Source organism: Myotis myotis, unplaced genomic scaffold, assembly GCF_014108235.1.
Source record: "Myotis myotis isolate mMyoMyo1 unplaced genomic scaffold, mMyoMyo1.p scaffold_m19_p_8, whole genome shotgun sequence".
Taxonomy (NCBI): domain Eukaryota; kingdom Metazoa; phylum Chordata; class Mammalia; order Chiroptera; family Vespertilionidae; genus Myotis; species Myotis myotis.
This window is the reverse complement of record NW_023416390.1, coordinates 86,732,751-86,759,381: the sequence shown is the minus strand read 5'-3', so window position 1 is coordinate 86,759,381 and position 26,631 is coordinate 86,732,751. Positions and strand designations below refer to the sequence as shown.

The window sequence follows — 26,631 nt, the reverse complement described above, 5'->3', positions numbered from 1 at the left end:
TAATCACTCGTGTTTGAACAAAATGCTTTAGACTTAAATAACTTGGTTGATTGGAGCATTGTCCCACACACCAAAAGGTTGCAGGTTCGATTTCTGGTCAGGACACATGCCTCCATTGCAGATTCAATCCCCAGCTGGGGGTGTGTATGGGAAGCAACTGATCAATGTTTCTCTCTAAAATCAATAAACATAGCCTTGGGTGAGGATTTTTAAAAAAATCTGAGGACCAGATGAACTAATAGTCAACAAAATTATTCCCGGGTGAGGGAAGAAGGTCACAGGAGGTGCTGTAATTTGCCAGCTAATGCATGGCGACTCCTGGCAGAACCAAGTTACAAACCAGGTAGGTGTCTGTTTTAAGAGGCAACTGACTTGTGCTGACTTTTTTCCTCTTTTCCTGTGTTTTTTGTTTGTTTGTTTGTTTTTTGTACAATAGCTTCTTCTTAATGAGAATACATGAACAAAAAAAGCAAAATAAAATTGGTGGTGTTCTGCATATATGACATCAGGTGTTTCACTGGGGAGGACATATTTAGAATGTGGCGTTGAGGTGAAACTGAGCCATCTGCAATGTGTGGCACTTGCTGGCTGCCCCTTTGAAAGAGGTCCGCCTTTAAAGTGGGCATCCTGATCTTCAACTTTGAGACTGACGTGGGCCCTCAGAAGTACAAGTTAACAGAATTAAGTAATCCATTTGCTGTTTACTGTTTTCTTGAGAGATCTCACTATTTTTTCCCTGCAAAATGAGAAATTTAGGAGAGAAGTTCTTAGGTGTGAAGTCCTTTAAATTGCCGCAGGGACAAAGGCAGGAAAACCTGTTGAAAGTCAATTTAGGGCCCTCAGTTGCCCTGAAATTCCTACAGCCCAAGGGTGTCCGCACCCTGTCGCTGATGCTGCTGGCAGCCTCCCCCATGCACTGCCCTAGGCTTCCCTGACAAAGTGTGGCTCTCCTTTGCCAGAAGCTCCTAACTTGGGCACCTATGTATGTAGGTTTTTGTTTTTGTTTTTCTTTTCCTTTTCCTTCAAAATTCTTCTAGTCTTGCTCTTATTTTAACCAATCTGTCTCTGTTCCTTGTTTTTGTTTTTTAGGGCAAAATAATTTGTGTTGTGGCCATTGTCCTGGCATATGATGTTGCACACAGTATTACTCTGGTCATGCATTCTCATCATTGCAGACACTTATTCAGACATTATTTGGACATTTATTGAAAAGGATCTAAGTGTCTTTAGACCCAGTTATTACACCAGCCAGGGAGGCAGAGCCTGCGTTCCTGTCTAATCAGTACTTCAGAGTGGGCCATCCCGGGGCTCCCCTCTCTGGAGGTTTGGATTCCTAGACAGGACCCGGGTTTCGGCGGGTGGTGAAGAGCACTAGGCCGAGAGGCTGGCACAGGGCACACCTCGCACCCACGTCTTCCCTTGCCCTCCGTGGTGGTGGCCACGCCATGGTGCACACTGGCATTCCGTCTGTGGGACTATAGCAGTGAAGGCCAACTTTTTGAAATGCCATTTCTATAAATTGACATTATTATAAAAGCCTATGGAAGATGAATGAGGCAAGGCTGGTATAAGGTGGTGTGTCATCTTAGGAGCCATGGTCTGTTTTCTTGGAGTCTTTTAAAAAGAGTTGTGCATGCAAACCCGCTTTTTAAATATTGAAAGTGTACCAGGCATGGAGGCTACCTCAGGCATCTGCATCCTGAGCTGACACATTCCATAGTAGCCAAGGCAGAGGGTTGCGATGCCAGTTTCGAGTTTTTATTTTAAAGGGTAGTGCTTGCCAGCGTGGGCATGTTTTCATGTCTCCTAGTTGAATAAGTGAATCTCTCTCATTCTCCAGGTCCTCGTTTTTCACCTTCTCAGTAAATAAAACATGCTCTAGCATCTCAGGGCCCCTTAGTGAAGTTACTATGGTTACAGCAGTGTTAGCTTTTAGCAAACACTGTGAAAGGGCTAAGGCTTTTGACAGTGGCCTTTTAAAAGCTCAAGCCCATTTTCTGTTTTGAAAGAAAACTACTAACTCACTCTTTCCATCTCAGTTTGTCATCTGTTTGTGGGGAGGGGTACAGAGTCTCACCTTCCTTGATTAAGAGAGGATTCCATAAGGGAACTCATGCAGTGAACGAGGTTCCGGGGTAGTGTGAGGTCTGAGTGGAGGCAGGAAGCCTTGTTTTGGGTCAAGCCTCTGCACCTCCAGCTCCGCAGCTCATTCCCAGGTGCTCCGTGCGCCCGCGCGAGCGTGACCGTGTGAGAAGGAAAGACAGTGACATGGAGATGTGCTTCCAGTGCCTGCTGCGCGCAGATCGCTCCTAAGCTGCTGTCGGCCAGCCCGTCCTCAGGAGGCTCTCTACCTGGTGAATAGTCCATACCCTAATTACTCATCGTTTTATGCACATTGAGTGTAAGGATGCTTGTTGCTCCCGCTCAGTTTCTTACAGATCATCTGTAATGGAGACGGTTTGGTCATCAGTACATTCTGATAACTGGCCTGTCAGCAGAGGCAGCATCGCCATCGCCTTACGTCCCTGCGCGGACGTGCTGGCGCGTGATGTGTGGCGCGTGGGAGTCCAGCCCCAGGTGCTGTGGCTTGTGTGGGGATGTTCGAGTCTTCTGTAAATATAAAGCAGCCACTGTTAAATTTCCAGGGGTTTTATTTGTAATTTTTAAGTAATTTCTAGTTAATGTAATGCTTTATGACTTAAGGGATTAAAACAAAAAACAAAGTTAGACCAATGTTACTTTAAAAATGAAGGAGAACTTTCTGGGGACTAGGGCTTCTGCTTCATGCAGTCCTTTGGACAAACCCCAGAGCCAGAGGACAGGGTGGAGTGTCAGAAGGCAGCGTAGTGAGTGAGGTGCTGCTCCAAAGAGCAACGAAAACCACTGTCCAGCCGCGTCTTCAACACACCCTGTGCTGGGCGCGGCTCGGGCGCCCCTCGTGAAAGCAGCCGCAGTGCCGCAGTCGGTTGGTCAGTGGCTCTGAGGACAGTGCAGGGCGTGAACTGGGAAACTATGTCTCCGCACCGTGGTATGCTTCCCTGTTAGCCCAGAGGGGCTGGAGGAGTGCCTGTTCTCGTCCAGCCTCCAGCTGGTGGGACGGGCTGTTGAGGAACACACCTAAACCTTTATAGTTATGAACCTCCAGTTTTTCATGGGCCCAATCCTGAGGTGTGGCCAGAAGCCCATTTCCTTTGTGAGTTAATACTTTCTAACGAAAAGATGAAACCAGAAACCTCTCTAGTCAGCCTCTTGGGGGTAAGGCATAGGAAGGCCCCGCCTGAGAGCCCTCACTCACTGGAAAGCGGCAGACTGCGCCCGGAGCCTGCTTTTCCAAGCGAGGATGTGATGGCTGGTGGTGGAGACCATCTCACTCAGAGTCTGCCTCCTAAAATGTTCTGGGTGTGTGTGTGTCTAGGGGGAGTATAAACCAGTAGGGGTAGAAGAGAAGGTTTTGAAACCCAAAAATAATGTAGAAATTCTTCTGATTCTCCCCCTTATTTTACTAATGAGGGAACTGAGGCCTAGAAAGTAAAATAAATTTTCCCAAGATCACCAGACGACAGAACCAGGTCCAAACTTAGATCTCCACACTTTGAACCGGGAGCTTTGCTTTTCTCCCTCCTCCCACTGGACAGAGCTGGCGATGTGAGAACTCGCCTGCGGGGTCTAGGCCGTGTGGACGCTGCACCTTAAATCCCAACCTTTTCCCTGGCTCCCAAGTGTTTGCAGAGCTAAGCTGGGAGTACCCACTGGGAAGAGCACTTTGATTCTGGGCGTTTGTTATCTATCTATTTATTTATTTATGTTTTTATTGAGCCTGTTATTCTGATGTGTCTGTGACAGGGCCAGATCAAACTTATTAAAACATGCAATTCAAATTTTGACAAGTTCTTTGCTCCAAAAGAAACCTTATCTTTAAGCAAACATTCTCTAGTATTCTGAGTAATGATCTCATTTTTTAAAAAAGTTAGATAAGGAAATTATGCTTTTCCTTGCTAGACAATATTATTTCACTAACTTTGAAAAGGAAGAATTTCTATGTTTCTAACCAGACTAGCAAAATCACCAGAATTGGAATAATTGTGACAGCTTCAAGGTGGATTATGATCCAAAAGTCTCTTTAATTTGCTGTCTCTCATGCATACGCCCACCCCCCTTTCTAAATCCTTGCCTCCTCCTGACATCTAATCTACTAAACTGTCTGCCCTCCCTTCCTTCTGTTGCCCATGTTTACTTTTGCTCTCCATGTGCTTACATTGCTAATCTTTGCTTCTTATGTTACATAGAACTCAGGGCAAAACCTAAAGTTCACCCTGACTCAAGCAGCCTGCCAAAGCCGGGGTTTGGCATGTACGGCAAAGCTAGGAGCACCGACCTGCCTTGGCAGGAAGAGCTGTCCTGGGGTCCGACTACAGCTCGAGGGAGTGCCGCCACGCCCACCTGGAGGAGCAGCGTCTGCATTCTGCTTTCAGGAATTCTAGAAGCCTCCCTGTGTTAGGTGCATGGGATTAGCTGCTTCGTGCTGTGGAGTTTTGTAGAAGGGAGGTCTCCTTGGTTCGGGTGTGAGTTCCGTAGATCCGAAGCCTTCCGTGTCCGCAGCAGCTCACCGCACCTGATGACAGTGAGCACAGAGCCTGGCGGGGAGGAGGAGCCTGCGGCAGGTCTCATGTGCACCTGGCCGCTGCTTCCTGCCTCTGTGCCCGGAGACTCCTGGGAGGCGCCCAGGGAGGGTTAGTTTGTTCCTGTTGTGACTGTTAGGGCCACTGCTGAGCCTGAATCCCAGTCTGTCCCTAAAGCCCACGCCTTCCCACCCACGGCTGCTTCCCATCTCCTGTTGGTTTTGTTTTTTGTTTTTTAATATTTTTATTGATTCTTGAGAGGAAGGGAGAGGGAGAGAGAGAACCACCGGTGATGAGAGAATCATTGATCGGCATGTGGATGCAGATCAGCGAGGCTGCCTCCTGCACGCCCCCTACTGGGGATCGAGCCTGTAACCCGGGCATATGCCCTGACTGGAATCGAACAAGGGACCCTTCGTTTCAGGCTGATGCTCTATCCACTGAGCCACACCAACTAGGGCTCCTGTTGGGATCTTAAATGTCTGTTTCTGTACATCACTGTTTTCTAACTTGGATTTATCTATGAAATCATTCAGAGTCTCCTGATCCTTTTGTTTTTTCCAAGTTTAAGAGCTAAGACCCACCGTTTCCTCAGCTTCCTTTCTGGCTAGCATGTCAGGGTGCTTGTGCTTGTCCTAAGGTGATGTCCTAAGCTACCCAGCTCAGCGTGGGGTGTGCAGGAGCGGAGGAGGAAGAAGAGCACTTCATCTCCGATCACGCACCGCATGATGGAGCTCTTCCAGGACAGGCTGCCCTCTCAGACAGCATTGTAGGGAGAAGCTCACCTGAACGGAAGTCTTTGCCGAAGAACAGATATGTGTCGTCCTTTCCAGTATGTCACCTGGAAGGGGGCACTCTGGTGCCGGGCTTTCCTGAGGCTCATGTGGGTCATTGGTAGACATCTTGCCTCCTCCTTAATGGCTGGGCCACTCCTTAGCTGGAGCATGTGGATGCAGATCAGCGAGGCATGCCGAGGGGCGACTGCCAGTTGTGAGTACTTTACAACTCCATGCACGAGGGGAAAGTTGGTTCGACAGACGTTTATAATGTCCCTAATGTACAGTGGACATGGCCTGTGCTGGACGTGCGGGAGAGCACAGTGGCTGAGGTGCATGCTGGCCCTCCCGGAGCTGCTAGTCAGGTGGCAGAGACGCTGAGCAGATGTCTAGGTGCAGGGAGTCAGGTGGCAGAGACGCCCAGCGGATGTCTAGGTGCGGCGTGCAGTGTGCACACAGAGCTTCCTGCAGTTCTGCTAAAGCGACTGGCTCCTAGGGGTGGCTAGGCCTAGCCAGGTGAAGGGCAGGCATGATCCACATTCAGGGAATGTACAGGGACTAGACGTGGGCACTGAGGTTTGGCCGGCTGGGCCTGTGCAGGGCGGGCCCTCAGCTTGGCATTACCAGGGCACAGTGGGAAGTTCAGCTAGAAGGACCAGCCAAAGCCAGGCCTCATTGGCCCGCCATGCTGATTGAAGGGCGTCGACGTGGGCAGCAGCCAGGCAGGAGGCATCCTCTGGACAGCTCTGCGCTCTGGCAGCCCCAGCTCCGGCTGGCCGCTGTGTCCCTTCAGCAAGGCCTGCTGGTACCTTCATGTGTTTCCTAGGGGCGGTCACTCGTATACTGTCTTCACCCAAAGAACAGTGACAGCAGGGCTCTTATTGGTTTGAGTGCGAGAGAAACATCGGTGTGCTGTTCTGCTTGTTTATGCATTGATTGGTTGGTTCTTGTATGTGCCTTGACTGGCATCAGACCTGCACTCTTGGGCTATCGGAACGATGTCCTAAGCTACCCAGCCAGGGTAGTCTGCGTTTTTAAATCCTCCTTTTAGAGTTTTTAAAAATTGTGGCTCAGACCAATGCAGTTCCTCGCCAGAGGGTCGAGCTGAGGTTTGTGTGTGGTGCTCTCTGAGGTTGAGAATGTGCCCACGCAAACTGGACTCTGCTTTCGTGGGGTAAAGGGGTAAAGGTCGTGTGCACACCAGGGCCAAACAGCACTCTACTTTCAGGCATCTGTGTAGGAAAAGCTGCACTCCGCAGGAGATTGAGTTGTCAAGAAAAACTCACCGCGGGTTTCTTTTAAATACTCTCATTTCCATGTGTCCGTAAACTAACGTGGCGTCCCGTGGATGTGACTCAGTTAATGCTTGCTGACAGGGAAGCCCGCCCACTTATTTTGAGGTGCATGCAAGCCCGGTCTGCTGTGGCCAACTCACATCACTGGCTTGCTGTGCAGGAGAGAGGCAGGCGGAGCTGGCTCTGTAGGGCTGGGAGCCCTGGAGCTGGAAGAATTCCTGCAGAACACCGGAGCATCCTGCTACAGTCCTCCTACTTCCCATCCCTCACCACCCTCTGCCCAGGCCTGGCCAACTGTAAGAAGCTCCTCAGGTAGCAGATTCCCACCACCTGGCCCCACCTGCTTCCCTGGCCTCGGCCGCCATTTCCTGGGCCTTTGCATCCTCACGCTGCCCTCTGTATGGACTACCCCACCTGCCCAGCACCCGGAGGGCAAGGCCGGGGCCCACTGTCTGCACCTCTGGTCTGAGCTCTGAGCTAGCCCCCGACACATAGGACTGATTGGATGCACACACTGAGCACAGCTGGAAGGCAGGGAGAAGGGTGGTGAGAAAAAAAATTGCTGGGGCTGTGAAAATCTTAAGAATCGTATGAGCTTTTTGAGGGTAGAACATGACTCTTAAAAATCACTTCTCCGCTATGCTTCGCAGCCAAGCCTCACCTTTTATGTGTATAGGAAACACAGACAAGTCTTGGATGCTCTTCACACCTGTGTCCTCACAGGCACACAGTATTTGCCCTTGAACCCTGCTAACCTGGGTCTCCATTTGGCTCTTTAAGGGATTAATGCATAATCCTAGGTGTATGCTTTGTGTCCATGAGCATGCTGACCAGGTGATGGTGGGGTGAGCAGGTGAGCTTATTTAACAAGACACTTACCCTTTAGTCATGTCTGAAGGAGATATCTGGTCCTCTCAGGGAAAGCCCAGAGGGTCCCCAACAAGAAAGAAATGTGACTGAGAATTCAGCTTCTTTAAACAGAACAAATCCTCCGGCAGACAGGAGCAGGGCGGACCCACCTTGCTGGGGACTGTGGAGTGGTTCTGATAGAGGGACAGGGCGGGCTGGCCCGAGGATAAATGTGCTGGATTTTCACTGTGTTTGTAAGGAAATGCATACCTCTTTACGGTTTGGTGTTTTCGCGTATCATTTATGTATGTACTCCTTTTTATCAGTAGTAGTTAAAATCTGCCATTTACTGACTGGCCAGATATCTCCATCCCTCCTCAGATGATCTGTTTTTACGGACCAGGAGGTGGGGTTCGCCTGTGTGAATGATGGGCTAGGGTTTGCTTCCAGCTCTCTGAGCCCAAACCCCTGCCCGTCCTGTTCTCTGGGCTTTGCACTTGGCTTCCCCTATGACAGGGTGCCTGTGGCCCTTCGTGTGTCCCAGTGCGCCGGGGCCCCTTCACAGGTCAGCTGCTCCTCTGTGGTGAGGTGAGCGCGTGAGCCGGACGAGCAGCTTTCTCAGGGCTGCTCGGGACCCTCCCTGCAGCTGGAACCCGCGTGCTGTGGCCACTCCGACTTCCTTCCATTTCTCTCGTTATTCCTGCTGTGGGGCCCACAGACGCGGGGAGTGTTTCTGTTCTCGGGTCCAATCTCCTCGGGCAGACTCTCAAATGTCCCTGCACCTAAGAATCTCCGAGTGCTTGACACGCTGCGGCCCCAGCCCACAGCCTGAGGCCGCGGGTCTGGGGCCTGGGGAGGTGGCCCTCCTAAGGAGGTCGCAGCTGCTGCTGCGGTGGAGGGGTGGGGCAGGCTGCACTCAGAGAACCACTTTTCTAAGGTTTTTGCCAAAATCCACTGTACCCGCCTTCCCAAGGCCTCCATACCCCTGGGAAATTACCCTTCAAACTTCTGGAACAACATTGGCCCGAGGAAGTGACGGTGGCATTGAGCGAAGCATGTCGCTCGCCTCTGGAATTAGGAGCACTGTTCTGGCTGCTCCTGGCTGTGGCACTCACGCTCGGGGGGACCTGTGTTTCAGGTGGTGAGAGCCGCCGAGGAAGCTGCGTCCACTCTGGCCAGCTCCATCCACCCGGAGCAGTGCATCAAAGTGCTCTGCCCCATCATCCAGACGGCCGACTACCCCATCAACCTGGCTGCCATCAAGATGCAGACCAAGGTCGTGGAGAGGATCGCCAGGGAGTCCCTGCTGCAGCTGCTGGCTGACATCATCCCGGGCCTGCTGCAGGTGGGCTGGGCGCGGTGCCACACCCCCTCAGGGGTGCGAGGGGGCACGGGGCCTGGCTTCCCTTGCTCGCTTGAAGCAGGGCAGGTAGGGAAAGTCGGGAGGTGACCTGTTTTAGAACCTGGGAAGCTGTGTGGCGTGGCTGCCTCACGTCTTTTCTCTCGGCTCCCAGTCTACCCTCCCCAGAGTGCAGCAGGGAGGTGTCCTGGCAGCCTGGAACTGGGCTGGAGAATGAACTCTGTTTATTGTAAACATATTTGGATCATTGTTGTTGTTCATTCCTTCAACAAACCCTTATTGCACATCTGTGGGCCCCAGCCCTGGGCAGGTGGGCCGTGGAGTGGGAAACCAGACAGTGGTCCTGCTCTCACCGACCCAGCAAATGTGGATTGGAACCCCCCTGAGCATGAGACGTGGAGTTAGATAGGCTCCGGGGGAAGATGGTCTCCACTGATCGGCATCACCTCAGGGGCCGCAGCCTGCATGGCCGAGCGGAGACGCCGGGGCTGTGCTAAGCTACCCAGGGAGGTGCGTGCTGACAGCTGGAAACAGAGCACGAGTGGCGGTTCCTGGCAGGTAGCAGAGAGAGAAGGGCTCATCCGGGAGGCAGTGTCGCGTGGGGTCCTGGAGAGAGAGTTCCCTGGGCAGGGTAGAGAGAAATCAGAGCCACGTGTGGTGCTGCTGTTTGCTGAGCGCGGGGCCGGGGTTACGCCAGGCAGAGGGGACGACAGTGGCTGGGAAGTCCTGGAGTCCGTGTGGGGAACAGCAGGCAGGTCCCTCGGGCGGGGGGGGGGGGGGGGGGGTGGATGAGGCGACGGTAGGTTGAGGTCCAGCTCTAGCCGGTGCTAACTGATGTCCGGGCACGAGAGTGTGTAGTTCTCATTTCTATAAAGGGTTTTCACACATGAAACTTTTTTTACCTTCCGGAAAGTACGAAAGAAGCAAGTTATTGTCCCCCTTCACCTCTTCCTTGTTATGTCTCCCTCGATGCTTGGGGGGCTGCTGTGGCAGTTCCTTGCAGTGGCCCGGGCGGGGCAGGTCGGCTGCAGCTCCCAGCCTCCGGGAAGCTCCCTGGATCAGGTGCAGAGCTGAGTTACACCCTGGTTGTTTTGACAAGTCCAAGGTTGAGCTCTGAGGGCATTTGTGGAAATGTTGAAATATTGACGGTGAAATGAATCTTTGATCTCGTTTCCTTTCTGTGTTCCCCTCCGACTCTGTAGGGTTATGACAACACTGAAAGTAGTGTGCGGAAGGCCAGTGTGTTCTGCTTGGTGGCAATTTATTCCGTAATCGGAGAAGAGCTGAAACCTCACCTTGCACAGCTCACGGGGAGCAAGGTATGTATCCTGTTACATGGCTGAGGCGCACCCGGGCTCTGCCAGCAGGTCGGAACTCGCTGCCCGCAGCTCTGGACCGCACCGGCTTCCTCATCGTGTGTGTGGTAGTTGGGCCTCATTTCTCCGAAAGCATTTTCCTAAAGATAAAAGTGACCAACTAGATAGCGAAGTCACGGCAAGTTACAGCGGGGTCTGTTGTAACTGTTTATTCCCAAAGGGAAGGTGACTTTGTTAGAAACCAGCTTGTCTTCTTTCACAGAAACGCTAAGGAGATTTGCCTGCTGGGTTAGCAGCTTGCTGGGTCGGAACTGGGTTCTCGGGGCATCCACGGTACTGGTGGCCAACTCACCACGTGCCCGCCGGGTCCCAGACACCGTTCTCTGCACTTGGTGGTGTGACTCATTTACTCAGGACAGCATCCCTGTGGCTAAGAACAGTTACGCCGCGTTTAACCTGCCCATGAGCATACAGGGATCTTAACTCCCGAAGCCAAGATTTCAACACCCTGTGCTGCCGCTCATGTTTCCTTTAAGAGTAGCTTAGAATCGGGCAGAAAGTAGGAAAAAGAACTATTGGCTAGAGTGCTTATTGGTTTAAAAATAAACTCAGATCTGATGAACCTGCTACTGAGAGCAGGTAGAAACCCAAGCTCTGGCAGGAGAGGCAGGGTGGGAGGCGGTGCCTTGGTGGTCGTCTCCGTGGGGAAGGGCCCAGCTGCTCCAGGACTGCCTGTGGGTGGGGCGGCAGCTGTGCGATTAGGAGAGCAGGAAGCCAGTGGCGCCTGACCTTGCTCCCGAGGAAAGGAGGAGTCAGCAGGTGCCGCCCTGCGCTGCTCCTTCGACACAGTGGGGGCATCACAGCAGGAGTCCTGCTTTCCCAGAGTTCCCAGCAAAGCTGCCTCTGCCCGCCTTTCCAGAGCACGGCCTGTGGGCCCTCAGCACTGCTGACACTTCAGGCCACTCTGTGTGTGTGCTGGGGGGGGGGGGGGGGGGTCCTATGTGTTGTAGGGAATTTAGCGTCCCTGGCTGCCACCTATAGATTCCCGTAGCACACCTCGCCCCTCAGTTGTGACTCACTAACGTCTGCACACAGCCAGGTATCCCCTAGAGGACAAAACGGCCCCTGGTTGAGAACCACTCTCCTTGCAGACAGAAGTGAGCATCGAGGTGGGAGATGTGTGCATCAGGTGTGGTGAGGGGTTGGGAACTGCTGCTCCTGATTCCATTGCAGCTTCCCCTTTCCCCTCTGCTCCCACAGCCTCCTCACTGATCCCTTTCCTGACCCCCATCTGGAAGGACGGGGTGGGAGTCCCAGCGAGTGCCAGGCTGGGAACCCCCTCCCCTCTTCTTGCCTCCAGCAGTGGCCTTTGGGTGGTTCCTGGCCGCAGTGAAGGCCTAGAAGACAAAGGGAGTTCAATTTATAAAATAGACAATTCATCCATAATTCACATAGTCAGAGCTCAGTTTTGTCTGCACTTTTTACCTTCCTCACGAGGGAGCTGTGCAGTCATCTCACATGACCCTTCTCATGAGGAGCTGAGAGTGACAGGTGTCTTCTCATCCCTGCCCTGCAGCCAGCCCTGCTGCTGCCCCCTCTCAATGGAGGCCTTGGGCCTGGAGCCCAGGTCCTGACCAGGAGCCAGGCCTTCCCACCCCCAACTAAACTTTCTTTCTTAACCATTTCAAGTGTATGATTCCCTGCCACTAAGTGCATTCATATTGTTGTACAGCCGTCACTACCATCCGTCTTCAGAACTCTTCACCTTGTAAAACTGAAGCTCTCCCCGTTAAACAATGACTCCCCATCCTCCCCCTTCCCCCCTGGCAACCACCATTCTACTCTCTGTTGCTATGAACTGGCTCCTCAGGTGCCTCATGTAAGTGGGATCAGGCAGTGTCTGTGTTTTCTTGTGACAGGCGATGTTGTAGCACGTGTCAGAATTTCCTCCTTAAGGCTGAATAAAATACTCCATTTGTTGCACATCTTGGGGATGCACACTTGAGTTGTTTACACCCTCGGCAATTGTGAAGAACACTGCTATGAACATGGGTGTACAAACATCTCTTTGAGTCCCTACTTTCAGTTCTTTTGGGTGTATATCCAGGACTAGAATTACCGGATCATATGATAATTGCCAAACTGTTTTCCACGGTGGCTACGCCATTTTACACGCCAACCAAAGTGTAAAGGATTGCAGTTTCTCTTCGTCCTTGCTAACACTTGTTATTTTCTCGTTCTGACAAGTAGCCATCCTAACAACTGGGGCAAGGTGGTATCTCATTGCTGTTTTGATTTGCATGTTCTTAATGATTGGCGAGTTGAAAATCTTCTTATATGCTTGTTGGCCACTTGTCTGTCTTTGGAGAAATGTCTATTCAAGTCCTTTCCCTTTTTTAAATTGGATTGTTTGGATTTTGTTACTGTTAAGTTTTAGACGTTCTCTTTAAGTTCTGGGTGTTAATTCCTTGTCTGTTTATGCACAAAATTTTAAATTTTCATGAAGTTCAATTTTTTTAAAAAATTTTTGTTGCTATTCTTTTGGTGTCATATCCAAGAAGTCATTCCAAATCCTTGTTGTGAAGCTTTTTCCTTATGTTTTCTTCTAAGAGTTTATAATTTTAGCTCTTACACACAGGTCTCTGATCCATTTTGAGTTAATTTTTGCATAGGTGTTAAGTAAGGGTCCAACTTCATTCTTTTGATTGTAAATACTGTTTTTTTTGATACTATTTGTTGAAAAGACTACCCTCTTTTCATTGAATGGCCTTGGCACCCTTGTCAAAAATCATTTGACAACATATGTGAGGGTTTATTTCTGGGCTCTCTGTTTTGTTCCATTGGACTATATGTCTGTCTTTATGACAGCACACTCTGTGGGGGTTTTTAAAAAATCTTTATTGTTGAGAGTATTTCAGATGTACCCCTTCTATCCCCACATTGCCCCCCTGCCCCTGGTTCCCACTCCGCCTCAGGCCTTCACCACCCTGTTGTCTGTGTCCATAGGTAATGCATATATATATATAAGTTTTTTCTTTAATTGCTTCCCACTCCCCTCTGCCCCTTTCCCTTTGAGATTTGTCAGTCTGTTCCATGTTTCCATAACTCTGGTTCTATTTTATTCATCACTCTTTATTTTGTTAACTAGATTTCTTGTTTATTTATTTTGATTTGTAGATACACTTGTTGATAGACATGTATTTATTGCCATTTTATTGTTAATATTTTTTATCTTTTTTCTTTCTTCTCCTTCCTCTTAAAGAATACCCTTCTACATTTCATGTAATACTTATTGGTGGTGATGAACTCCTTTAGCTCTTTGTTGTCATTAAGCTCTTTATCTGACCTTCATTTCTAAATGTGAGCTTTGCTGGGTGGAGTATTCTTGGTTGTAGTCTTAGCTATTCATCACTTTGAATATTTCTTGCCATTCCCTCTGGCCTGCAAAGTTTCTGTTGAGAAATCAGTTGACAGTCTTATGGGCGCTCCCTTGCAAGTAAGTAACTACTTTTCTCTTGCTGCTTTTAAGATTCTCTCTTTGTCTTTACCTCTTGGCATTTTAATTATGATGTGTCTGGGTGTGGGCCTCTTTGGGTTCCTCTTGTTTGGGACTCACTGTGCTTCCTGAACTTGTAAGTCTATTTCTTTCACCAGGTAGGAGAGTTTTCTGTCATTATTTCTTCAAATAAGTTTTCAGTATCTTGCTCTCTCTCTTGTCCTTCTGGCACCCCCATAATGCGAATGTTGGTGTATGCTTGATTTTCCCAGAGACTCCTTACACTGTTTTCATATTTTTGGATTCATTTTTCTTTTTGCACTTCTGATTGGGTGTTTTTTCCTTCCTCATATTCCAAATCGCTGATTTGATTCTCATTATCCTCTACTTTTGATTGGCTTTAAATATTCTTCATTTTAGTTAGTGCAGTGGTCGGCAAACTGCGGCTTACAAGCCACATGCAGCTCTTTGGCCCCTTGAGTGTGGCTCTTCCATAAAATGCCAAGTGTGGCATGCACGTACAGTGCAATTGAAACTTCGTGGCCCATGCACAGAAGTCGGTTTTTGGCCTGGGCGAGTCTGTTTTGAAGAAGTACTCTTGATATTTGGCTCTGTTGACTAATGAGTTTGCCGACCACTGACCTTATTTCTCACTGGTCCTTTTTTAGGTCTTTGACATCCTCATTAAGATTATTGAGCAACCTGCCTGGTGGGTTGCTCAGTGGATCAAGCGTGGGCCTGCGAACTGAAAGATTATTGAGCAACTTTATAACCATTGTTTTGAAGTCTACATCCAGTAGTTTGCTTGCTTCCGTCTCATTTAGGTCTTTTTCTGGAGATTTCTTCTGTTCTTCCATCTGCGACATGTTTCTTGGTCTCCGCATTTTGGCTACTTCCCTATGTTTGTTTCTGTGTATTAGGTAGAGCTGCTATGTCTCCTGGAGTTGGTGGAGTGGCCTTTTATGTATGTAGTAGGTGTCCTGTAGGTCCCAGTGATGGTCTCCCCAGTGACCTGAGCTCCAGACACTTTAGGTGCACCCCTGTGTGGTGTGCATAGTCTTGTTGTTATTTGAGCCTTGATTGCTGTTGGTATAACTGGGAGGAATTAACCTCCAGGCCAATTAGCTGTGAAGAGCAGCTGCAATTACAGTGGGAGAGCTGCTGTGCAGGAGATACCATATGGAGCAGGAATTGCTTCAGTTTGGCTTTCGTGCTCCCTGAGTCTGCCCCTTAAGTGTGTCACTTGTGGATGCATAGAGTTGTGATCTGCTATGGTCAGAAGCTGTCCACTGGGTGCACTGGCCCTGGGGCCTCCTGGGAAGTGCAAAGTCAGCTACTGCCCAGGTGACCTGGAAGGAGCTACAGAGAGATCTGCAGATGGCTGCTACTTGTTTTGGACTAGGAAGTGCCCAGGAGAGGCCAGGCTGTGAAACAAGGCAGGATGCTGCCAGTGCCGGGTCTTGGGCCTCTTATTGATAAGTATGGGGCATGCTGCTGCAGCTGCTGCTTGAGAGATTTTAGGAAAGTCTGAAGCCTGAGCCAGGTCAGGCCATTCATATGGAAAAGCTGCTGTAAACAGCTTGGGTGGGTCTGCAAATTGGGTGGGGCCAGGGTCTCAGGGAATCACCAGGGCAGAGGGAACAGTGTGAGCCACACTGATGGAAACTCAGATATGGCTGCAGGCATCTCTGCAAAGGAACAGTGGTCTCAGCATAGGAACAATGACCCCTGTGAGCACCCCTGTGTGGGAGAACACCGCCCCTGAGTTCTTGCTCCAATGCCAGACAATCCAGTTCCTCTCCGTATGTCCCTGAATCCCCCTGAACCATGGCCCCAGTGCTGGATCTCAGAAGGATCAAATCCCTAGTGATTCGGTGCTCTAGCACTTTTAAGAGGGACTGTCTGGGTCTCCAGCACCCTCCGTGTCAGCCACAGTACCTGCTGGTTTTTACAGCCTGAAGTTACGGGACTTCTTTTCCCAGCTCTGGAACCCCAGACAGTGTTCTGGTGTAAGGTTAGGAGCCCTTGATTCTCATGGGAGGTCTTCACAGCAGAGACATCCCTCCCAATTGAAAATATGCCACAGCCCTAGCCGGTTTGGCTCAGGGGATAGAGTCTCAGCCTTCCAGGTTTGATTCCGTCAAGGGCACGTACCTCGGTTTCTGACTCCCGGCCTTGGTCAGGGCCATGAGAGAGGCAACCAATTGCTATTTCTCTCTGTCTCTCCCTGTCCCTTCCACTCTCTCTAAAAGTCAATGGAAAAAGTATCCTCAGGTGAGGATTTAAGATAATAATAATAGTGATAATGAAAATAAAATATAAACATGCCACATGTGGGTGCTGAATCATCCAATTCCATGCCTGCACCCCTCCTACCAATCTTCATGTACATTCTTCTTTAGTTGTAAGACTTCCATTCAGCCAGATTTCAGTTGGTTCCAAATGATGTTTTACTTCATTTTAGTTGTAATTCTGCTGTGGTTGTGAGAGGCAAGGAGGACCCCTCGCTGCTTCCAGCAAACAGACCTCCCTACGCCCCCATCTTTGTTCTCCTTGCCACCCACAGTGTGTTTTTATTACTGTAGCTTTGTGGTAAGTTTTGAAATTGAAGCGTGAGTCCTTCAGCTTTATTCTTTTTCTAGATAATTTGGCTTTGGTGTCTATTGAGATTCTGTATGAATTTATGGTTGATTTTTCATTTCTATAAAAACCTCAGTGGGATTTTGAGAGAGATTTTATTGACTTTAAATAGCTTTTGGGGGTCGTATTGGCATCATAACAATTGTCTTGCATCATAACAATTGTCTTCTATCCTATGCGCATTGGGTGTCTTTTTTATTTATGTGTCTTTAATTACTTTTAGCAACATATTACAGTTTTCATTTTACAAGTCTTTCACTTCGTAGTTTTAGTTATAGTATTTTATTTCTTATGTTTTTAGAAATGGAGATGTTTTTTTAATTTTCTCTTCATTGTTAGTGTAAAGAAATGCAACTGGTTTTTGGTCATTGGTTTTTGTATCCTGCTACATTGCTGAATTTATTACTCTTAACTTTTTTTGTAGAATCTTACGGATTTTCTACATATAAAATCATCTGTAAACAAAGATAATTTTATTTTTCCTTTATAATGTGGATGCCTTTCATTTATTTTCCTGCCTAATTGCTCTGGCTGGAACTTATAGTTCTATATTGAGTAGAATTGGTAAAAGCAGGCATCCTCCCCTTGTTCGTAATATTAGCAAAAAGGCTTTGTCTTTACCATTGAGCATAATTTTCGCTGTGGGCTTTTCATATATAGCTTTGGATATGTTGAGGTAGTTTCCTTCTATTCCTAGTTTGTTGAGTATTTTCATCAAAAATTTTCATCAAAAATTTGTCAAATTTTTTTCTGCATCAGTTGAGATAACTGTGGGGTTGTTGTTTTTTCCTTCGTTCTGTTAATGTGATGTGTATATAATATTGATCAATTTTCATATGTTGAACTATCCTTGCGTTTCAGGAATTTATCCTCAGTTATGTTATATAACCTTTTAAATATGCTATCAAATACTGTTTGTTAGCCTTTTCTTGAAGATTTTTGCGTCAGTGTTCATAACTGTTCATAAGGGATCTATAGTTTTCTAATGTCTTTATCTGGCTTTGGTATCAGGACAAATGTTAACTTCATAGCATGAGTTTGAAAGTGTTCTTTTCTCTTTAGTTTTCTGGAAATACTTGAGAAGGATTGTATTAGTTAACAAATGTTAACTTCATAGCATGAGTTTGAAAGTGTTCTTTTCTCTTTAGTTTTCTGGAAATACTTGAGAAGGATTGTATTAGTTCTCTAAATGTTTTTTTAGAACATTTGTAGAACATTTGAAGTAAAGCCACCTGATCTTTTCTTTGTCAGGAGATTTCTTATTACACTTTAGTGTCCTTACTAATTACAGGCCTGTGTAGTCTTTCTCTTCATGATTCTGTCTTGGTAGGTTTGTGTTTCTAGGAAATGATCCATTTCATCTTTATCTTAATTTGTTGGTGTACTATCGTTTATAGTATTCTCTTGTAATATTTTTGATTTCTTTAGAATCAGTAATAATGTATACATATTCATTTCCGATTTTAGTAATTTGAGTCTTTTTTTTAGTCAGCTTAGCTAAAGGTTTGTCAGTTTTGTTGTTGTTTTTTGTTGAATGAATCAACTTTTGGTTTCATTGATATGTCTCTGTTTTTGTTTCATTTATTTCTGCTCTAATCTTTAGTATTTCCTTCATTCTGCTAGCTTGGGGTTTAGTTTATTCTTTTTCTAGTTCCTTAAAATGTAAAGTTATGTTAATGTTAAGGGATCTTTCTTTTTTAATATAAGCATTTATTGTTGTAAATATCCCTCTTTGCGCTGTTTTCAGTGCCTCTCATAAGTTTTGGTATGTTGTGTTTTCATTTCATTTTTTCAAGGTATTTTCTAATTTCTTTTGTGATTTCTTCTTTGACCCATTGGTGGTTTAAAAGTGTGTTCAATTTCTACAGATTTAGGATTTTTTTCTTATAGTTTTCGTTTTGTTATTGATTTCTAGCTTCATTCATTGTGACCAGAGACGATACTTTGAATGATATTTATCTTTTAAAATCTGTTGAGGCCCTGGCCCCGGCAGCTCAGTTGGTTAGAGTATTGTCCCGATATGCCAAGGTTGTGAGTTCAATCTCCAATCAGGGTACATACAAGAATTAACCAATGAATGCATAAATAAATGGAACAACAAGTCAATGTTTTCTCTCAAAAAAAAAAATCTCTTGGGATCTAATTTGTTTCTTAACATATAGTCTATCCTGGAGAATGCTCCATGTGCATTTGAAAAGCATGTGTATTCTGTTGTTTGGTAGAATGCTCTGTGTGCTTGTTAGACCTAGTTGGCTTATTGTGTTGTTCGGGCCTTTTTTTCTTTATTTTCTTTTTCTTATTTTCTTTTTTTGAGTTCTTTCCATTATTAAGAATGGGTTATTGAAGTCTCAAACTATTGTTGTAAAACTGTTTCTCCCTTCAGGTCTGTCAGTTTTTACTTTATATATTTGATATTATGTTATTAGATGCATAAATGTTTGTAATTATGTTTTTGCAGTATTGATCTTTTGTTGATATATAATTTCCTTCTTTGTCTCTTGTAACCTTTTTTGACTTAAAGTCTATTTTATCTGATATTAGTGTAGCTACCCTGTGCTCTTGGTTACTGTTTGCATGGAATATCTTTTCCATCCGTTCACTTTCAACCTCTTTATTCTTTGGATCTAACGTGAATTTTTTTGTGGCTAGCATATAGTTGAATCATGTTATTCTGTCCACTCTACCAATCTCTGTCCTTTGACTGGAGAGTTTAATCCATTTATATTTACAGTAACTACTGATAAAGGAGGAGAGACTTCTAGCATTTGGTATTTGTTTTCTATATACCATAACGCTTTTACTTCCCTCCTTTTCTGCATTACTGTCTTTTGTGTTTGTTTGCTTTTTGTACTGAAATGTTTTAATTCCTGTTTCCTTCTGTGTGTATTCTATAGCTGTTTTCATTGTGCTTACCATGGGGATTGCATTTAACATTCTGAAGTTACAGTAGTCCCATTTGAATTTATACCAGCTAATGAGCAAGCTTTCTGGACCCTGGCTTTTTATTTGTAAAACAGGAGACCCTGTTCTATCTACCTGGAAGGATTTTTATAAGGCATCAAAGCTCCTTGTAGATTGTTAAACATGTGCACATCATTAACTCTACTGTTGTCTTTCCCTTGGACTTACAGTTGTATTCTAGACTTGACTGGGTGGATACATTAGTGGTCTGAGTTGCAAAGAAGTCTAACAGTAACTCATTTTTAACTGGCCTTACATAGAAATATCTTCTAGATAATTTTTGTTTTTTAAAAACTCTTCCATTCAGCAGCTATGTGTTAGGAACCTGCTTTCTTCACTACACTAGGCCAAGGCATGTGGGAAAAGCACAGCTCACTCTGCCCTGAAGAGCTGGGGCACAGGCTGGACCACAGGGACCCTCCATAGCAGCCCAGGAGTGAGCAGCGTGTAGTGAACGCTGTGGGACAGGCTCTGATTCTAGGTTCTAGGCCAGGGGTGGGCAAGCTTTTTGACTCGAGGGCCACAGTGGGTTCTTGAACTGGACCGGAGGGCCGGAACAAAAGCATGGATGGAGTGTTTGTGTGAACTAATATAAATTCAAAGTAAACATCATTACATAAAAGGGTACGGTCTTTTTTTTTTTTTTTTTTTTTTTTTTTTTTTTTTTTTTTTTTTTTTAGTTTTATTCATTTCAAACGGGCCGTAGTTTGCCCATGGCTGTTCTAGGCCATGGGAGCAGGAGGAGAGGGACCAAACTGGGCTGGGCTGGGCAGGGCAGGGCGGGGCGGGGTGAGCTGCTTAGGAGGGAAGAAGGAGCAAACAGCAGGAAGGAACAGTGTGAGCCATCGGGGAGGGGCGTTCAGAGGACACATTTGCTGAACAAGGAGCCACAGAGGGCACCTTGGAATGTTACTGCTCTTCATTTTGCAGGCGGGGAGGTTAAGGCTCAGGAAGTGTTTTGCCTGCGGTCACGTAACTAGTTAGTGTGAAGCTTGTTCTAGAATTCGGCAGCATCTGTGGAGCCTCAGGCCAGAGTTTCCCTGGGTCCTGGTTGGCCCAGAGGTGTCATACTGAGCCCCAGAGCCTTCAGAGGCGCTTTCATCGTAGCACGACATCATATTAAATGTTTCTACATTTAAAAGGTGGGGAATGAAAAACAAACTGGTAGGGAGTGTATGTTACCATGGCCTAGCCCAGTGGTTCTCAACCTTGGCTGCACATTAGAATCAGCTGGGAATCTTTTTAAAATCCTGATTTCTGGGCCACACCCTCCGGAAATTATTTCTTTGTTACTAATGTTGTGGCCTCACCCCATAACAAAGAAACAGAATTTCCAGAGGATGAGGCCCAGAAATCAGGATTTTAAAAAGATTCCCAGGTGATTCTAATGTGCAGCCAAGGTTGAGAACCATTGGCCTATAGCCGCTGCCGGGGGGAGGGGGGGGCGGATAGCAAGGCAGGCATGGGCGTGGGCAAAGGCAGCTCCAGGATGCCCGCCCAGACGCCCTGTGTGGAGAGCCCACCACACGGGTTTCAGTCTCGAGTGCGCGTGGCGGAGAGCACCTGGGGCGGGGCGGGCGGGGAGGTGGCGCCCCTGCTGGGAGCTCTGTGGCTCCTGTGCCTCTTCCTCCTGGTGGTCAGAGGGCCCTTCCTCGGGCGCACCACACAGCTCACCCAGCCCCTCTCCAGGGCCCTTGGCGAGCAGCCCGTGGGAGGGGCTGCTGTGTGACGCGGTGTCTGGTGTCGGGGAGGTCTGCTTGCTGGAAGCAGCGAGGAGTCCACTGCTACCTGTAGCAGGAGGCGGCATGTGCCACGGGGTACAGTGCCACGGAGCAGCGAGGGAGACAGGACTGCCTCCAAGTGAGCAGCTGGGAGGCCGCCGCGTGGGGGTGGCCCGGCGGGGTCTGCGATGCGCAGTGCTGCGTGGGCTCTGGCTGCAGTGGGGGGGAGGAGGTGTGACGCCCCCTCACCGTGGCTGAGCTACCTTATCCCTGTGGCGCCTGGGCTCTGCCCTGCTTCCCGCCAGCGCGGACGGAGCTGCTGGCTGCAGGCGCCCGTGAGGTGGGGGGTCTGTCCTGCGTGTGCCTTGTCCAAGGGGCCCTGCTTTGTAGTCGCCCTTGCATTCTCTCCTCCGGGTCTCTGGCCCTGGCGGGCGTGGAATGAGGCATCGACACTCGGAACTGTTTGTGTAACGAGTTCCTCAGTGAAAGGGTGCCGGCTTTTTCCTGCTTTCCATTCCCGGCTGCCTCGCCTCCTGCTAACCCAGCCCTCTCTCCCTGCAGATGAAGCTGCTGAACTTGTACATCAAGAGGGCGCAGACCACGAACAGCAACAGCAGCTCCTCCTCCGACGTCTCCACGCACAGCTAATGGCAGCGCGGCGTCCGAGCCGCAGAGCAGCCGCGGTGCCTCTCAGACCTTCCCGCCCCTCGTAGGCTCCCGTCAGGGCGAGGAGGCCACGCATATTTATTACAATCAGTATTTGGTCCCTTCCAGCTTTCGTGTAGAATCTTACTGGCATTGAATGTAAGGAGCAAGGCCTGTTTTGCGTCCGCACACACAACGGCAGGAGTGAAAGAGCCATGCAGTGTCCAGCGCTGAGGGCCCGCGGGCGCAGCGTGCCGGCCGCCCGCCAGCCAACACCGACACCCGACGGGGAGGGAGCGCTCTGATGAGCAGGGTGTGGCGGTCTGTGTTTCTCTTTCATCTTAGCGTCCTGCGTCCTGGACGTGGCCGTGCAGGGCAGGTTCCCTCCCCGCCACCCCAGCCGCCGCCATGGAAGGGTTAGTTGTGCCTCTTTAAGTTGTATGTTGAGACCTGCTAAGAACGTGGAGCACGTGGCAGGACGGAGGGAAAGCGCGGAGGGCCTCTGGCAGACCCCGGTGTTGCTTCTGTACCTGGGCCAAAGGCTGCGCCCTCGCGCTGGTGTCCGCGCCGTGCCCGGTGCTGCCCCGCTGCCCGTGGCTCCCGGGCCTGCGGAAGCTTCTTCAGGGGCTCCTCTCGGGCCCTGGGCCTTGGTCTTTCTGACTCGGCGCTGTCGTCTGTCCCTCCTGTCCCCCCACCCCCAGCGTTTGCTTAAGCTGCGCAGTTCTAAAGCGTTCTCACTGAACCCGCCCGGCTCCCGCTTTCTGCCGCTGCCATCGTCGAGGCTGCGGCCGGCGAGGCGGCTCCTCAAGGACACTCCCCTCTGGCCAGCACTCGCGTCCGACACCCTCTGCAGCTGCTGCAGCGGGTTTCCTCATCTTCTCTCCCTGCCGCCCTTTATTTATCAAACATAACACACATCAAACAACAGCAAGCAGGAACTCTGTAGAACCCGCAGGACTTTGCTGGCAGTGACGTTTGGAAGTGAAAAGAAAATGCTCTAAAAGATACCGGCCACCAAATGTTTGGTCAGCGCTGTGTGTGCACGCATGGTCCCACACCCCCCGGTTGGGTTTCTGTTTTTTGGTTTTATTTGGGGGGGCTTTTTCACGTTTCACTCTCTAGTGTATCATGCAAATGTACAGACTCTTTTGTTAATAATGTAGGATTTGCTAAAAAATAAAAAATAAAAGAACCCTTTTGAGTTTGCCCTAGAATAAATGACGCTTAATTCCGTGTCCTGCTGGGGGCATCTTTCTCCTCGCCCTGCTCTGGGGTGGCCTGGCCGCCCTGGCAGCGGAGCGTGGCCACGGCTGGGAAGGAGGCGGGGGCTCCGTCCTGGAGGCTCTTCCTCACGACGGGAGCCGGTCCCGCCTGCCGGGCGCTGCTGCGTGTCGTGTGGTGGGCAGGTCTCGCAGGAACCGCCTGGGAGCTGCAGGAGCAGGGCCTCCTGCTGGCCCCTCCCTCGACCGAGGGGGAGCAGGTGGGTGCAGAGCCTCAGACCGGCCTGTGCCGCTGGGGCCTGGTGGGGGCTCGAAGGGCTGCAGCCTGCAGGGCGTGGGCCTCGGAGGAGCACCCGCCACCAGGCACCAGGGCATTTCTCGGGAGGTTTACTCTTATTTAAATATTGTTTAATATCGTGTTTCATGGTTCATTTCAAGTGTCACTACCCATGGCTCTCAGCCTCCTTTCCCCTGTGACCTACCGCATCCTGCCTGTTTGACATGTGACTGCAGTGATCACAGATTCCTGGGTTCAAACCCCAGCTCCCCTTTCTCCCTTGGGCAGCCATGTCACTTCCTGCCTCAGCCTTTCCATTCACAGACGGGCTAAGAACTACCACAGGAAGGTGCAGTGGGGTCAGTAGGGTGGTGTGAGGGAGGCGCTGCAGAGGCCCACCTGCCCCTGCGTGGACTGGGCTGCCAGGGAGTCCGTGCCATCTCAGGGTCATGGGCCAGGGTAGGGGTGGGGGGACAGAGGCCCACGTCGGCAGTGGTCTGCGGGGGCTCTCTGTGGTCGCTCCAGGAAAACGAACATAGCTCACACAGTTTTGCACTTGGTTGTGCGCTGTGGGCTCTGAGCCCCGGCGACCACTGAGCGGCGCCGGAGAGCAGCCCAGCAGCCACTCGCTCTGCGCTCGGCCTGGGGCTTCCTGGAGGCCGCCTCCCGATAGCTTCCCCTTCTCGGGTGGCTCTTCCCAGCTCAGAGCCTGCCTTCTCCCTTCTCCTGCGCCCCAAGCAGGACACTCCAGTCATGTCACTCAACTCCAGCGATGTTTCATCTTCCTGGTCCAGGGTCTGCAGAGGGCCTGCCTCCAACACCACCTGTCAAATGAAGCCACGTGCTTCTGTCACCTCCTCCCGCCCCACGGTTACATCTGACACGGTGGTGGGATACAAGGTGTGGTGGTCAGGGCCTTGGTCCCCAGGGACACCTTTGCCCTGGGGGTCTCCTCACCCTCCAGGGGCTGCCCTCCTTCTCTTGATGCCTTGGCTGCAGCCTCCAGTGGAACTGATGACTGAAGCAGGTAAGCAAAGTCGGTAACGGTTCCCATGTCTGTCATCTGTTACTGTGTGTCTTCTGTAATCGCCACATGTCTTCTTGGTGCTCAAATGCAAGCCTGTTGGGCACTGTCATTGACGTCATTTCGGTCCCTTGCTGCCAGGAAGCTGGGGCGCCGGAGTATTTTAAATTACTCGGAGTATTTTAAATTACTCCGAGTTCCCACTCAGCGGGAGAGGCCGCAGACCCCCGCAGCTGCTCTGGACGCCCCGGGTCATTGACGGGCGGGCGTTGACAGGCGGCCTTGAGGAGGCACTTAGACGTGAGAGCGCTCGCCTGGGTGCACATCAGCTAAGCTGCGAGGAAGGATGTGCTGCCATGCTGTCTCCAGGCGAGGCCCAGGCCCGGGGGGATACCCAGCTGGTCCCATGGGGCTGGGCGGGAGCTCAAGTCCTGTCTCTCTAACAGCTGTCTTCCCTGCCTCCCAGCTCCCACCCTTCGAACATCTTCCCTGAAATTACAGTGGCCACGCCAGAATCTCCTGGAGGGCTTGTGAGGCAGCAGCTGCCCTCCCCCCGCCCCCGTCTCCCCCAGTGCTGCTGATGCTGGAGGACTCGGGACCTGGAAATGTGCATTTCCAACAAGTCTTGGGGGATGTAGGTGCTGCTGGCCTGGGACCAGCGTTTGAGAACCACTGCAGGGCATTTTCCTTAAAACACGGCAGGGCGTGGTCCCAGGCCTGGACCATCCTTGAGACAAGCTGCTGCAGAAAACAGCTCTGGGCTTCAGGGGATGTCGCCAGACCATCACTGGCGTTAGGGGAGTCGGTGGTGACTAAGCATCTAGACTAGGACTGTGGGAGGGAAATGGGGTGCCATTATCGGAGGGCAAACAGGACCCCACCTCCCCTGGTGCAAAGCTCCGCTTGGCTGCCCTGTTTCCTCCAATACTTATTAACTCCCACTGCAGGGCTCGAGGCAAGAACGGACAAAGGTCATGTGAATGAGCATCTAATCTTAGATTATGTATTTAAAACACATTAAAATGCTCCCACACCAGTGCCCTCAGCCCTGGGCCTGCTGCCAGGGCTGGAGCCCGAGAGCTTGACTCCCCTGGGCTCTGGGCCGCTCGGGACAGCGTCCGGGTCAATTCCTGGCAGCTCGGAGAGGACCCTGCCTCCCTCGGTGCCGCCAGGGAAGGGGAGTGGGGGGGGGGGGGGCAGGAAGGCCGCCCCGACAGCTCCAGGTTCACTCTGAGGCGCCAGGTGTGGGCCTGGCAGGAGAATAGCCCTGCTGGGGTTTGGGAAGTCAGGGTCTGTTCCAACTCCAAGCCTTTCAGGGTCCACGACTCCAGCTGAAGGTGACCTCAGTGTCGTCCTCTGTGGCGCCCCCGGGTGGGGAAGTGGGCACTGCTGGTGGAGGGTGAGGGTTAGGTGCTGCGGGCAAAGCTCCTGACAGGTCTCGGGCCCCCACCGATGTCCGCTGTTACAGTCCTTATCACTGAAATTGCTATTATCGAGGCACCTGCCCCAGTTGATGACTTAGATGATGCTCAGTAAGTGTTTGGACAAACAAATGAAAGAATGAATGTGTCAGCCCCTCAAAACCCAGCTTTCAAACCCATAATCGAAAGGACCCTCAGCGGCAGGACTCACCAGGTGAACGGCGTGGAGTGTGACTAATGGGAATGGGTGACACGCGGGAGTTTCCGGGCACAGGGGACGGGTGAGGAGCAATGAATTTGTACCATTTTAGGAAGGTGGCTGAGTTCCTTTTATGACTGGCAGAGGCATTGACAAGAAATAACCTGAACTGTTGCACTTCCGTTGATGAAATAAGAGGCTGCGTTTGGCTCACATGGCTGACACGGTCTGTCTGCACAGGGAACTCCCACGCTCACCTCACGTGATGATGTCGCAGTTTGGGTGGCGGGCTCGGAGTGTTTGTGTATTTCTGTGGCTCAGCTGACACACGTTACACAGTAGGTCCAAGACTCCAGCTTAAGATGTCCTCTTCAGCATGGAACTGTACGGTTGCTGAGACGCTAGGAACTTACTCTTTTTATATCAAGTAGCCGGTGGTTACATCGGTTTTGTTTTATGTTGTTTCAAAGTTGCAGAACCTATTGACAAGGTTAAGGGCGGACTTACTGCGTAAGGGAGGACTTGCTTTTTGCATCATCAAATTTCATAATTTAGCAACAAAAACGTGTGCGGACACTAAGTTATAAGGTGATTTAGATGAGACTCCCGTCAATTCTTTGGTTAGCATAGACACAGCCGCCCACCCCCCCATCCGCCTGCCCCACCCCCGACTTTTAAACTTTTGTGGGAAATGTGTTGACTCCGGAGAGTACATCTGTGGACTTTCTTTCAAGGGAAGCGAGCTCCATGCCAGGGTCCTGCAGGCCGGGTCAGAGGGGAGGCCTCGGGCATAGCACACGTCGGGGTGGATG

General features: G+C 49.9%; 1 protein-coding gene across 8 annotated transcripts in view; it reads left to right on the top strand.

The window, feature by feature from the left end:
• CLASP1 (cytoplasmic linker associated protein 1) overlaps positions 1–22,872 on the top strand; it is a 293,090-nt gene extending 270,218 nt beyond the window's left edge. For all 8 annotated transcript variants that reach the window (XM_036318897.1, XM_036318904.1, XM_036318902.1 and 5 more), the window contains 3 exons: positions 8,678–8,884; positions 10,102–10,218; positions 21,595–22,872. In XM_036318897.1, coding sequence (XP_036174790.1) covers positions 8,678–8,884; positions 10,102–10,218; positions 21,595–21,681 — 411 coding nt within the window. In that variant the 3' untranslated portion in view covers positions 21,682–22,872. The remainder of the gene's footprint in view (positions 1–8,677; positions 8,885–10,101; positions 10,219–21,594) is intronic.
• Positions 22,873–26,631: the final 3,759 nt, after the last annotated feature.